This window comes from Arvicola amphibius, chromosome 9 (genome assembly GCF_903992535.2).
Source record: "Arvicola amphibius chromosome 9, mArvAmp1.2, whole genome shotgun sequence".
Lineage (NCBI taxonomy): Eukaryota > Metazoa > Chordata > Mammalia > Rodentia > Cricetidae > Arvicola > Arvicola amphibius.
Genome location: NC_052055.2, coordinates 49,479,046 through 49,492,243, shown reverse-complemented (window position 1 = coordinate 49,492,243; position 13,198 = coordinate 49,479,046). Strand labels below are relative to the sequence as shown.

Below are 13,198 nucleotides of genomic sequence, written 5' to 3'. Positions count from 1 at the left end.
GTCCCCTCTCTCTCCCCTGGAACTTGTCTGCCTGAAGCCTTACTGTATTCTTGTTTCTTCTTCTTTCTCTTTCCTTCGTTTCCTTCTTTATTATTTTCTTACAGGTCGGATGACTCAGAAGCTTTTGTCTCAGGTGGGAAGTTAAGGTGGAGAATATTGATTTGGGGGGTTTTGTCAGCAGATGTCAATGGCTGCCTTCTGCTCACAGGTCTGCAGAGATACAGGTCTCGTTCGTTGCTCAGTGACCGCTCAGCTCCACTGAGAGCCGTGATGACTAGAGGTTAAGATTCTTTTACAGGAAAACAAACCACTGTTCTTTTGGGAGACAATTACTCATAGCTTTTGTGTGTGTATGCTCAGTCTTTTATCAAGTTGTGCTTTCATTCCTGTGCTCCAACTTACTCTTCCTTCTACTGCAGCTGGCCTGCAGGAGCCCCACTTCCTGTCCCTTTCTACCTACCTCCTTCTCTGGAGGCTCTGTCCTTTGGTGCTGACCCAGCTTAGCTCCTCCCCACCTGTCTTCTTACCCCCCCCCAGCCTATTTGTATTCCATTGTGTGAGATCCCTAGCCCCCAAAAAAGCACTTTCCACCAGGAGTCCTCAGTGACACCCTTGGCTCCAGGCCCAGGGAGGTAATTTTCAGTAGCATCCCTGCCTCCATTCCGTTTCTCCAGACTTAAGGTTAGTCCTGTAGAAGCCTGCCCACAGGTCTGCCTCCTCCCACCTACTGCAGTTCCTAGGAACCCTTCCTCTTGCTGGGGATCCAGGATCTCCTAGCTCTTCTCCATGACCACTCTGTGTCACCCACAAAAGGACCCTTTACGAGGGACCACATAGCAACCACACCTGCTTAGGATCCAGAGGGGACAATAGCAACCAAAGAATGGAATACCCACCCAACAACGACAAGACCAGAGATCTACATAATGAAACACCTCAAACATCACAACACCAGATGCTTAGATCCCAGCTCAAAAACACAAGCGTAAGCAGCCGAGACAATGTGCCTCCTCTGGATGCCAATAATCCTATTGCAGTGGGCCCTGAGACATGTAATGTAGCTGAAGCCCAAGACAAAGCCTTCAAGATAGCCTGCATTATTATATAAGGACCTTAAATAGGACATGGATAAATCCCTAATGAAGTCGATGAAAATACAAACAGTGGAATTTCAAAACATGAAAATAGAATCAGGTTCCATTGCCAAGAATGTGTTGTCTAAAATGCCTGTTTAGTTTTCAAGGATGGAGCTCCACCCTTTACTTGGTTTTAAGTATGTATGGAATGTTATGATAGGACATAGTAATAGTGGTGGTCAGATGTGGAAATGGTAGGGAGACAAATATACATGTGAAATAAACTCAGTATTTTTTAAAAAAAAAAGAAAGAAAGAAAACTCAAACTAAGATAAAACTGAAAATGAAGAACTTAGGCTGCTACACAAAAGCCTTCGAGGTAAGCTTTGCAAAGGGAATGCAAGAACTGCAAGAAAGAATTTCAATTCTTGAGGACAATGTAGAAAAATAACTCAGTCAAAACAAAAATCCAGGCACAGAATATCCATGAAATCTGAAACACTATGGAAAGAACAAACCTACAAATAGAGTAAAGAGAAGAAACCTAGGTCAAAAGCATAGAAAACATCTTTTAACAAAATCATAAAAGAAAATTTGCCCAATCTAAAGAAGGAGGTGCCTATTACACACAAAATAGATAGAGCACAAAATAGAACCAGAAAAGAAATTGCCCAAGGCATATATTAATCAAAACACTAAATGTTCAGACCAAAGAAAGGATATTAACGTTTGTAAAGGAAAAAATACCAAGTCACATATAAATTCAGAACTATTAGAATAACACCAAACTCTGGATGAAGACTCTAAAAGCCAAAATGTCCTGTGCAGATTTTCTACAAACCCCAAAAATCCACAGATGTCAGCCCAGACAAAACTATCCAACAAAACTATCAATCACAACTGAAGAAAGTAAACTATTTAATGATAAAAGCAAATATAAGCAATTACTATCTACCAGTTCAGTTCCACAGCTGGCACTAGAAGCAAAATTTCAATCTAAAGAGAGTAACCACACCCATGAAGATACAAGGTTTAGATAAACCTATAACAGTATACCAAAACATGGGGGGACCCACCCTTTAAGAATAAATAAATAGGAATCAATAAACACTGGCCATTGATAACTCTCACTGTTAATGATCAAAATTCTTCCGTAAGTACATGATGTCCAGATTGGATTAAAAAAACAGTATCCATCTTTGTGTTATATCTAAAAATTCTGCCACCAATGACAGATACCACCTCAGAGTAAAAAGATGGAAAAACCAGTGGTCCCCCAGAGGCAAGCAAGTATGACTTTTTAATATCTGGAAAAAATAGACTTCAAAAATAATCAGAAAAGCTAGGGAAAGACAATACATACTCATTAAAGAAAAGATTCACCAAGATAATATTGTGATTCTAGACATCTATGTACAAAGCACCAGGGCACCCATGTCCATAAAAGAAGCACTACTACAGCTAAAATCAAGTATTGACCCTTGTACTATGATAGTGGGTGACTTCAATGCCACATGCCAATCCAAACAAAACCTAAGCAGAGCAATGCTGGTGTTGGATAGCACCATGAATCACATGACCCTAACAGACATCTACAGAGTGTTCCACCAAAAAACAAAGAATGGACTTTCTTCCCAGCAGAAACTTTCTGAAAAATTGACCCAATGTGAGGACATAAAGCAAGTATCAACAGATTTGGAAAATTAAAATAATATATGGCTTCCTACCTGACCACCATGGATTAAAGCTAGATATCAACTATAGTAGAAATGTAAGAAAATATATAAACTCATAGAAGCTGAGCAACTCACTACTGATGAAAAATTGATCAAGACATAAATCAAGAAGTAAAAAAAAAAAACTCTAAAATTGAAGGCAGTGAAAATTCAACATAGCCAGACTTAAGGGACACAATGAAAGTGGTTCTAAGAGGCCAGTTAACCAATCTGGAAACCCTAAAAATATTGATTTCTTAATATATATGACTACTAAACAACTCTTCACAGAAGTTAAAAACACAATCTTCAACTTAATATGGAAACACAAAATACTCAGGATATCCAAAACAAACAACCCTAAATAGTAAAAGACCTGCTGAAGGAATCACCATCCCAGATTTTAAGTTGTACTGAAATCTATAATAATAAAAACAGAAAGGTACTGGTATTAAAACAGACACATTCATCAAAAGAATAAAAAGAAAGATGCAAATATAAACCCACAGATCTATGGACACCTCATTTTTGACAAAGAAGCCAAAACTACACTCTGTAGAAAAGTATCAGTACATAGTGGTGGTCAAGACGGCTGCACATTGAAGAATCCAAATAGAGTCATACTTACCACCCGGCAGAAAGCTCAACTCTCACTGGATCAAGGACCTAGAACATAAGGCCAGATTCCATGAATCTGACAGAAGACAAGTGTAGAATAGGCTTGAAACCATTGCCACAGGGAACTAGGTTTCTAAGTAGGACATCAATAGCACAGGCACTAAAAACAAAAATAAATAAGTGGGACATCACAAAACTGAAAAGCGTCTGTGTGGCAAAGGACACCATCATTCAGGCAGAGAGGCAGCCTACAGAGTGGGAAAAGATCTTACCAATTACACATCTGATAGGCAGTTAGTGTATAAAATATATAAAGAACTAAAAACACTGAACATCAAGGAAACAAGTAATCCAGTTACAAATAGGGCACAGAACTAAGCAGAGAGTTCTCAAAAAATGAAACACAAATGCTTGAGAACACTTAAAGAAATGCTCAACATCCTTAGACATCAGGGAAAGGCAAATTAAAACTACTCTGAGACTTTATTTTACCCCAGACATAATGGCCAAGGTCAATTAAAAACTGACAGCTCATGCTAGCTAAGATGCAGTGAAATGGAAACCTTACTTATTGCTGGTGCAGGGTCCAACCTGTATAGACACAATGGAAAGCAATGCAGTGATTCCTCAGGAAACTGAGGATCATTCTACCTCAAGTCCTGCTCATCCACTCTGGGGCGTATACCCAAAGGATTCTACATCCTACCACAGATAGACTTGCTCATCCATCTTCATTACTGCTCTAGCTATAATTGTCAAAAATTCAAAACTGCCTAGATGTTTGTTAATTGGTAAATGAAAATGTGGTATATTTACACGGTGGAATAATATTATATTTCATTTCAAAATGAAATTGTGAAATTCACAGGTACACATATGGAGCTAGGAAAAAAAAACATTCTGAATGAGATAATCCAGACCTTAAACCCCAAATATCGTATGCTTTCTCTTCTATGTACATACTAAGCCTTTTGATATTCATGTTACAATCAGAATAGCCACTGAGGTTTGGTATCAAGTAGGGAATTGGGTAAGAAGAAGCCTTTCCAAGAAAAGATAAATATAATATCTCGTTATGAAGAGACAAAGGAGAAACTGGAATAGGAGAATTTAATAGTGAAGGGTGACCAGGAGTAGGCTTCTGAAGGGGCCTGCCCTCTTGGTCGTTCATAACCGCATAGAGAACCTGTCCACCACAGTGTACTGGTACAGGACACGCTTGGGTGGCTCTGTCTAATGTAGCTTCAAGTTAGAAGTCAGGTGTTGTTCACGCCGTCTGGGTAAAAAAGGAATTGCCAGACACTCTGACATTGTATTAAGCTCTCGCTGTGTGCATTTCATCTACGCCATCCATCTCATTCTCCGTTTAATGTGTTTATGTGCATATGGTCATGACAGGAGATCTCAAATTTCTAAGAAAAATATTTTTACCTTACCCCCCCCCCCCACTTAAGACATTGAGGAATTTCCAAGTACTTCCAACACAATCGCATTAATTTCTATAGCCACATCCCATACCACTAAACTAGTACTTGTTTTTCAGGTGTGACAACGAAACCAGGTTCAAAACAGAAGATGTGCATTGGGCCTACAGCTTCTGCCCCACCCCGTACTCCTGGACGGCGCTCCTGGGCCTGGTCTTGTATCTCATCTTCTTTGCACCTGGTAAGTGGATGCTTTGTTACTTTTGCCCTGTGCTGTCTGTCCCCTCTTAGAAGAGGCTGGTTACTCTATGTCATTCCACAGGAGATTTTTACTATAGTTTCAATAATTTACTTCCCAGGAATGGGACCAATGCCCTGGACGGTGAACTCTGAAATCTATCCTCTCTGGGCAAGAAGTACAGGAAATGCATGCTCAGCCGGAATAAACTGGATTTTCAACGTCCTGGTTTCATTGACCTTTTTACACACTGCAGAATATCTTACATACTATGGTAAGAGCATGTTTTTTAAATGTTTTCTCATTGTTATTTTTGATACTCTTTCCTTAGGTACCCTATAATTTATGAGAGGAGCTATGTCATTATATTTTGGCTCTTTGTAAATATCTCTGTATAGCTTTCACCATCTCCAAGGGTTCTGGGATATGTTTCTAAGGGAAGAGTTCTCTTTTCCTAAGCGTCTTGTCTCCAAGAGCTTATCAGTATCCCCCACAATTCAAAACCTGAACCCCCCAACCCTGCCAGGACGGAGGTCCTTAGAGCACAGCTCTCAATCTAACAAGGAAGCAAAGAGACGATGCCAAGACCATGAAGACAGGACCGATGAGATGTCCTTTGGGAGGGATGGGACCCCACACCTCAGCAGCCTTAGAGCACACCTGAAAGTATCTCACCCATTTGGGACACTGTACCACTGAATCATTTGTGCCAAGCAGGACACATTAGAGCCCAGCACCCACCACTTCCAGAAACAGGGACTTTTGACAAAAGCCTCCAAACAAAAATGCATGGAGACTGTGGCTTAAGGAAAACATTGGTAGGTAACAGCGCATGACACAACTCCTTTGTGAAGCTGCTTCAAACCTATGCTTACTAAAGTCAAAAGATTTTTTACTGTGTTTTTAACACACACACACACACACATACACACACACACACACAACTGCCTTGTCTACATGACTTTATACGTTGTGTTGATATTTGCTAAGTTGGCATAATGTTTAAAAGGTGAAATGTAAAGTCATTGTTCTCACATCTCCTTAAGACTATATCGTGTATGTGAAATGTGTACTCTTGTCCGGTCCCCTCTGATTCCACCCCACCTGACCTCATCCCATGCTCTGGAAAAGTTTACTGTCTGTCCCCACCCTTGCCATAGATCAGAAAGACCAACCTGGCCAGGCCTTGATTCATCTGCCTCTTGCCAGGGGAATGGGAGAGCAAGCATCATGTTCACCTGTATAAGAAAAACAACTGCACCCGGGTAGTGGTGGCACACGCCTTTAATCCCAGCACTCGGGAGGCAGAGGCAGGTGGATCTCTGTGAGACTGAGGCCAGCCTGTTCTACAGAGTGAGTTCCAGGACTGGCACCATAGCTACTGAGAAACCCTGTTTCAAAAAACCAAAGCCAAAAAAGGGGGAGGGGGAAGTGACAGCTGTGGGGAAGGGAAGCATGCGGATCTGTTTGCTCTGTGTTCAGGACATACTGACATGGTATTGTAGTAGTTAATACCGTGCAACCAATGGTTCATTGTTTTATCTCCCATTAAGCACTTGGAACGTCTAGAACAGTGGTTCTCAGCCTCTGGGTCACACCCATCAGAAAACACAGACTTCCGATGGTCTTAAGAAACCCCAACCATGAATTTATTTTTGTTTCTACTTTCCAAGTGTAATTTTACTACCGAGCAGTGTTGCAGTTCCCAAGCTCATTGGAACTTTGTGTCTTCCCATGGGCATGACCAACAGGTTAAGAAACGCGGATGTAGAAACATTTGGTTTCTTGGGAAGGAAATGGCAGAGACAAGATAGGCTGGTGGTGTGTTTAGAATATTCAGCTTCATCTCTTTTAACAACTAAAAATGATTCCATAAACGCATGTGCCTGTTTTCCTGACATGATGATAGTTGATTCTTGAGAATGCTTAAAACACTTGAAGGTCTATATATACACTAACAGCCCAAGAGGCATTTTTTATAGGTACTTGCATAATAAAAGGCCACGCAATAAAACTCTGGCTATCTAAGTACTCTTTGGGGATGAGGTGAGGTAGAAGGCACTGAGGGTACCAGACAACTCTCGTCACTGTTTTCCCACAGTGTGCGTGTACGTTCACCACACAGGCTCGTGGAGAAATGAGAGAAAATGTATACTGCACTGAGAAAAGGCATGGGCAGCAGGCATGCCGTAGGCAGGGCCTATGTCGGCTTTGTCGGGAGTCCGCAGGGAGAAGCCAGCTTCCCTCCTGTCAGTGCACTGGCCCCTCCATTCCACTAACAGTGGGGACATGTGTCCAGTCTGCTTAGACCTTTACTCTCAGATTTTAATCCACATGGTAATGATCTATGAGCATGTGTTTTTATATTTCTGATTAAGTATGTGGGGACCTGATGTGTATTTCCCTGAGAATATCTATATCCTCTTTCCTTTCCTGCCTTTTTGAAATTGTTTCCTAAGATCTCAAACTTTGGTTCCTTCCTAAGCGTCACTTCTTAGGGAGACTTGCATCGCAGGTTGTTCAATGAAATTCTTTGTTAAAAACCACCAGGGGATCACAAACATAGTACCTGTCCACAGGTGTGGCTAACAGATCTTGCAGTGAGCAGTATATTAAAGTTATCCAGCATGGAAGTATTGAAATTGAAATGTGGTCATTGACTGTTATTGTATAGTTACTAAATATTGGTTTTAATCTGGAACTTAAGAGATGGTTCTAATGGTTCTAATAGTATTTCCCTCAGGAAAAAAAATGCTATAGAATCTCTCTGAATTATCCATCTCATGAAGGTTAATTTTTCATTATAATTGGTTGGTTTTTTTTTCATTATCATTCCAAGGAGAAATAATAGAGCAAATGGAAGAAGTTACCTTATTGATCGCCTGCCACCCTCCTCAACGCCTAAGCATGGGCCTCACCAGGAGAGCCCGAGTCAAGAACCAATCTGCCTGCCTTGGAGTCTTCAATTTCAGTTAGGGTTTTCTGTTCAGTGGAATTTCCTGGGTGTTATTTGCCATTGGGAATTTGCTTTTTAGGGGAAAACTAGTTTGGGTGACGTTTGATTCTTGGTGTGTTTTGCTTTTTAGAGACATGGTGTCATTTATCCCAGGTTGGCCTTAGCATTTATGTAGTGAGGATGCCTTTGAGCTTCTGATCTTCCCACTTCTACTTCCAGGATAGGTACCACCATGCATGCCTGGTTCACATGGTGCTAGGGGTGGAACCTAGGGTTTGAAGCACCCTAGGCAAGGACCCCACCAAATGAGTTACATCTGAGCCCAAGAACCCATTGTTCATGAAGGTCTTTTTCGTCCACCCATGGAGCGACAGCCCTGGGTATGGACAGGGCTTATCACTTCTTGTTAGGCCACTGTCGCACTTGCAGAAGACAGTGAGGAAGAACATCATAACCATTTATGATGCCCAGATGGGCTGACTGTCTTACAGAGTTGGAACTCAGTCGTGTGAATTGTAAATTATTGCAGCACGAGTTCTCATCTTCCAGAGCCATCAGTGTGACCAACACCTTAGCTCTGTCCATCCTCATTAAGGATTCCATTTCTATGGCTACTGCAAAATACAGGGCTCCCCTCCCTCCCTCCTTCCCTTCCTTCCTTCTTTCTTTCCTTTATTTTTCCTTTTTCTTTTCTTTTTTACTCCTTTTCCCCAAGGGTCAGCATGTCAGTAACATCCTCGTCATGAAAACACCCCTGTTCATTAGTTATGCTAATTTTATTTGTTCTTTAACTGAAATTGAAGAATATTATCATATTTTATTATTTACTCAGTTTATCAAGTATATATGGACACACATATTACATTTCCTGTGGGGTCAGAGGACTTTATGGAGTTGGTTCTCCCCACCTGTGCCTGTGCTCCAAGGATCGAACTGAGATCCACAGGCTTTTGCACCAAGTGCTGATCCAGATGTTGAATTCTTAAGCAAAACTTTTAAGTATGAAAGTTGAATATGCACATAACACATTATTTCTGTTTTTTACTGTTTAGAAAAACCAGAAATTATCTAACCCTCCCATACAAAGATCAGGAACCAAGGTCAAGGGGCTTTGAGTCCAACCTTTTGAGTCATTGTTTGCCATTCAGACTCACACTCTCCAGAGTCTTCAGTAGAATTCCTTACTATGTTGGGCATCCCAGATGACTTATTGTTATTTCTTATTATTTTTATTGTTATTTTTCAGCCTTATGTTATTTAAAAATTGTAGTTAGTGTTTAATATGAACCAAACTAAAATGAAATAAAGGAACCTAGTATTTACAAATAATACAAATTGTGTGAACCAAACTAAAACAAAATAAAGGAATCTAGTATTTACAAATACTACAAATTGTGTTTTATGCCATCTCCTTTAAGAATGGATGGGTTTAATTACTCAGCCCATGAAGTGATATCTTCCGCGAACTCTTCCATGTGTTCCTAGTAGCTCCTGTTTGTCTTTGTCTCACAACTCTTGGCTGCACTGAGCAGATTCTTTGGGGCAGCCTCTTTCTACCTAGCTGCCCTCCACTCTCCCCATGACACGTTTCTTTCCCCTTTTCTCTCTTTTTTTTTAACTTTTATTCTTCCTTCATACATTACATCCTGACCACAATATCCCCTCTTTCCACTCCTTCCAGTCCCTCCCTTCCACCTCCCCTCTCCCCACAATCTACTCCTCTTAGGTTTCCCTTCAAAGAAAAACAAGTGGGGGAGAGGAGCAGGCCTCCCAGGGATATACACTCAACATGCCTAACAAGATACAGTAAGACTAGGTACACACTATCGTTTCAAGGCAGGATGAGGCAACCTTGTAGGAGGAACAGGGTCCCAAGCACAAGCAAAAGAGTCAGTGACAGCCCCACTCCCACTGTTAGGAGTCCCACAAGAACGCCAACCTATACACCCATAAGGTCTATGCACAGGACCTAGCTCAGACCCACACAGAGTCCATTCTTGCCCATTCAGTTTCATTGAATCCCTATCATCCTGCTTAGTTGAGTCTGCGGACCGTGCTTTTGTGGTGTCCTTGACACCTCTGGCTCCTACAATCCTCCCTCCACTTGTTCTTCAGGTCTCCCCTGGCTTTGCACGTCGTAGAAATAGTTTTTAAGAAAGCAGTCTCTTATCAGGCGGTAGTGGCACGCGCCTTTAATCCCAGCACTTGGGAGGCAGAGGCAGGCAGATCTCTGTGAGTTCGAGGCCAGCTTTGTTTACAAGAGCTAGTGGCAGGACAGGCTCAATAGCTACAGTGAAACCCTGTCTTGGAAGGAAGGAAGGAAGGAAGGAAGAAAGGAAGGAAGGAAGGAAGGAAGGAAGGAAGGAAGGAAGGAAGGAAGGAAGGAAGGAAAAACGAAAGTAGTCCTACTGTCATTCTTTTGGTGTGTTGTTTTGCCACCTAAGATGAGAGATGTTTTCAAATGTTTGACTTCTATGCTTGTTTCTCTTTGACTGGAAATGCAGATGAGCCTGGCCTTCAGTCTGCCCTCAGGGAGATGACTTTCCCTCTCCGGTGTCTCTCCTGTGCCTGCTCCTAACTGGGGATATATTATCTATGAACCCTTAAACTGTCAGCACTTTGAAGGTATTTCTTCTACTGAAATTGGAAATTATAAAGGAAAACGCATCTAGTAAATATGTAGGGAATCAAAGATGAGATGCCATCATGCCTCATCCACCGAAGCTTGACTTACTGACTTAAGCACCACCAGGTGGTACTTGCGCCTACAAGTGTAATCTTACAGCAAAGTCGAATCCTCTGGTCTCATAGAACTCCCAGTCTACTGATAAGTAGCAAATGTGGTAGTGTATCAGTTGGGGATGCACTATGGAAAGGAAGAAGTAGGATGGAAGAGACTAAGGGACAGCTGGAACAGCAGAATTGCCAGGGATGGTTCTTAAACCACATGAATCCAGGGATACTAAGAAGTGGGCATCTGTTAGTCACGTGGTTCCTAGATTTAGTTATTGTTTTTTTGTTTGTTTGTTTGTTTGTTTGTTTTGTTTTTCAAGACAGGGTTTCTCTGCAGCTTTAGAGCCTGTCCTGGAGCTAGCTCTTGTAGACCAGGCTGGTCTTGAACTCACAGAGATCCGCCTGCCTCTGCCTCCCGAGTGCTGGGATTAAAGGCGTGCGCCACCACCGCCCGGCTAGATTTAGTTATTGTTATTTTGTGTATATGAGAACCTGCATGGATGTCTGTGCACCACATGTGTGCCCGGTGCCCACAAAGGCTAGAGGAGGTGTCAGATGGCCCGACACTGGAGTTACAGACAGCTGTGAGCCACCATGTCGGTTCTGGGAACTGAACCCTGGTCTTCTACCAGAGCAGCCAGTGGTCTTAACCACTAAGCCATCTCTCCAGCCCCTGTGGGTTATATCCAGTGGGATTTTCGAGAAGATTGGCTATTGAGAAAGAGAGTTAAGTGAAAGGTTCAGGATGACGTCTAGGCAGTGAGCATGAGGAGCAGGAAGAAGAGGCTCACCATCAAATCCATCAATCCAGTCACTCAGCAGCAGCATCACTGTACCTGGTCCTGGAAATCTAGATCTCTCCTGACCTTCCCTGCCTCTGAGAAGACAAGACAGGTGTGCAAATGTGTGTAGTAAAAGGGCTCCCCAGTTAGAATAATACTAAAGGGAGCGCTGGGGAAACAGTTGGGAGAGAGCAATTCCCCACAGCCAGGAGTCTGAGAGAGACTTGTTATGAAGAACTTGCCTCTGAGCCTGGCCTGTTCTTCTTCAGATTGCTCCAACATGGTTTGAGTTTTGACCGGTTAATTGTGTTATAGTCACAGGACCGGAACAACCGGGTAAGGCAGGCTGGCAGACGTCATTGGGTTGCATTCCATGCTCGTTAGACTCAAGGCAGAATGGAGACTCTCTGACTTAAGTCCACACAGGGCTGTTCACTGTATTCTTTTCCCCTGCAGGAGCGTTCTTCCTCTATGCTGGATTTGCGGCGGTAGGACTGCTCTTCGTCTACGGCTGCCTTCCTGAAACCAAAGGGAAAAAATTAGAGGAAATTGAGTCGCTCTTTGACAACAGGCTGTGTCCGTGCGGCGCTTCTGACTCTGACGAAGGCAGATACATTGAATACATTCGGGTCAAGGGGAGCAACTACCATCTCTCAGACAACGACGCTTCTGATGTGGAGTAATTTTCTGCCGATGACATTTTAGTCACTGAATCGAGTGTGGGGAGAAGGCCAGCGCTCATACACTGCCCTGCTCACAAGCTGAGTCTCCCCCACAGTCCTTCCGAAGGACTCCATATTCTAGAAGACTTGATGAGGAACTAAATACAACCATAGTGATGTTTATTTTCATAAGCAGAAATGCTAAAAAAAAAAAAAAAAGCCCACAGATTTTTCTTAAACAAATGTGTATAATCCCTCCCTCCCTGAGACAGTCTAAACATTACTGTTGTACCCAGTGACTTCAGTAGAACTCCTTTCTCCTAAGACCATATACAATTATTAGCAGCAATACAGTCAATGGTAATCTAGGCAGATTATATATGTATATTTATAAAGGATTATTTAAAATGACATAAAGGTATTTAATGCCAAAACAAGGCCTATTGACCCTAAATTTTCATACCAAGTAGTGGCTTTTCTATGATCGATCAGTTGGTACAAAGTGAATTCTATTTAAACACCCATCCACAGATTAAGAAGTCCTATAAGGACATGGCTGTCCCTCTCTCCTTTCGGTTCCAGATGTTGGCTTCTGTCTCCAACACAGATACAATAATTTCTTCAGAGACTGAATACCCAGGACCTTTTGAACACTATCCAAAGCAGGCCCTCTAAGGGTTATTTTCATACTTTTTTGCATTGGTGATGAGTATATTTGCACAGATAAGCTAGCATGTTTTGATAAGTATATTTTATTGTCGAAGAGAGAAAGAACAGATTTTTATATACCCTGACCCGTTAGTCTCAGTCGTGTGCACAGATGGAATGCAAGTGTGATTAGAGCCGTGTCAGGTCACCAGCTGTGGTCCAGGGCTAGTTCAGCCCCCACCAGGCTCTGCGCACTGTCACTCCCAGGCCCCTGCTGCTCTGTGCCTTCCTCGGTGTTAAATGACAGCTGCTGGCAGATTGGTTTTCTCTTTCTGAGACTCCAGAG

The 13,198-nt window shown here is 42.2% G+C and overlaps 1 protein-coding gene across 1 annotated transcript in view; it reads left to right on the top strand.

Annotated features, from left to right (window-relative positions):
* Slc2a13 (solute carrier family 2 member 13) overlaps positions 1–12,359 on the top strand; it is a 287,252-nt gene extending 274,893 nt beyond the window's left edge. The window contains exons 8-10 of the mRNA XM_038343507.1: positions 4,953–5,074; positions 5,193–5,345; positions 11,999–12,359. Coding sequence (XP_038199435.1) covers positions 4,953–5,074; positions 5,193–5,345; positions 11,999–12,225 — 502 coding nt within the window. The 3' untranslated portion in view covers positions 12,226–12,359. The remainder of the gene's footprint in view (positions 1–4,952; positions 5,075–5,192; positions 5,346–11,998) is intronic.
* The last annotated feature ends 839 nt before the right edge of the window (positions 12,360–13,198 follow it).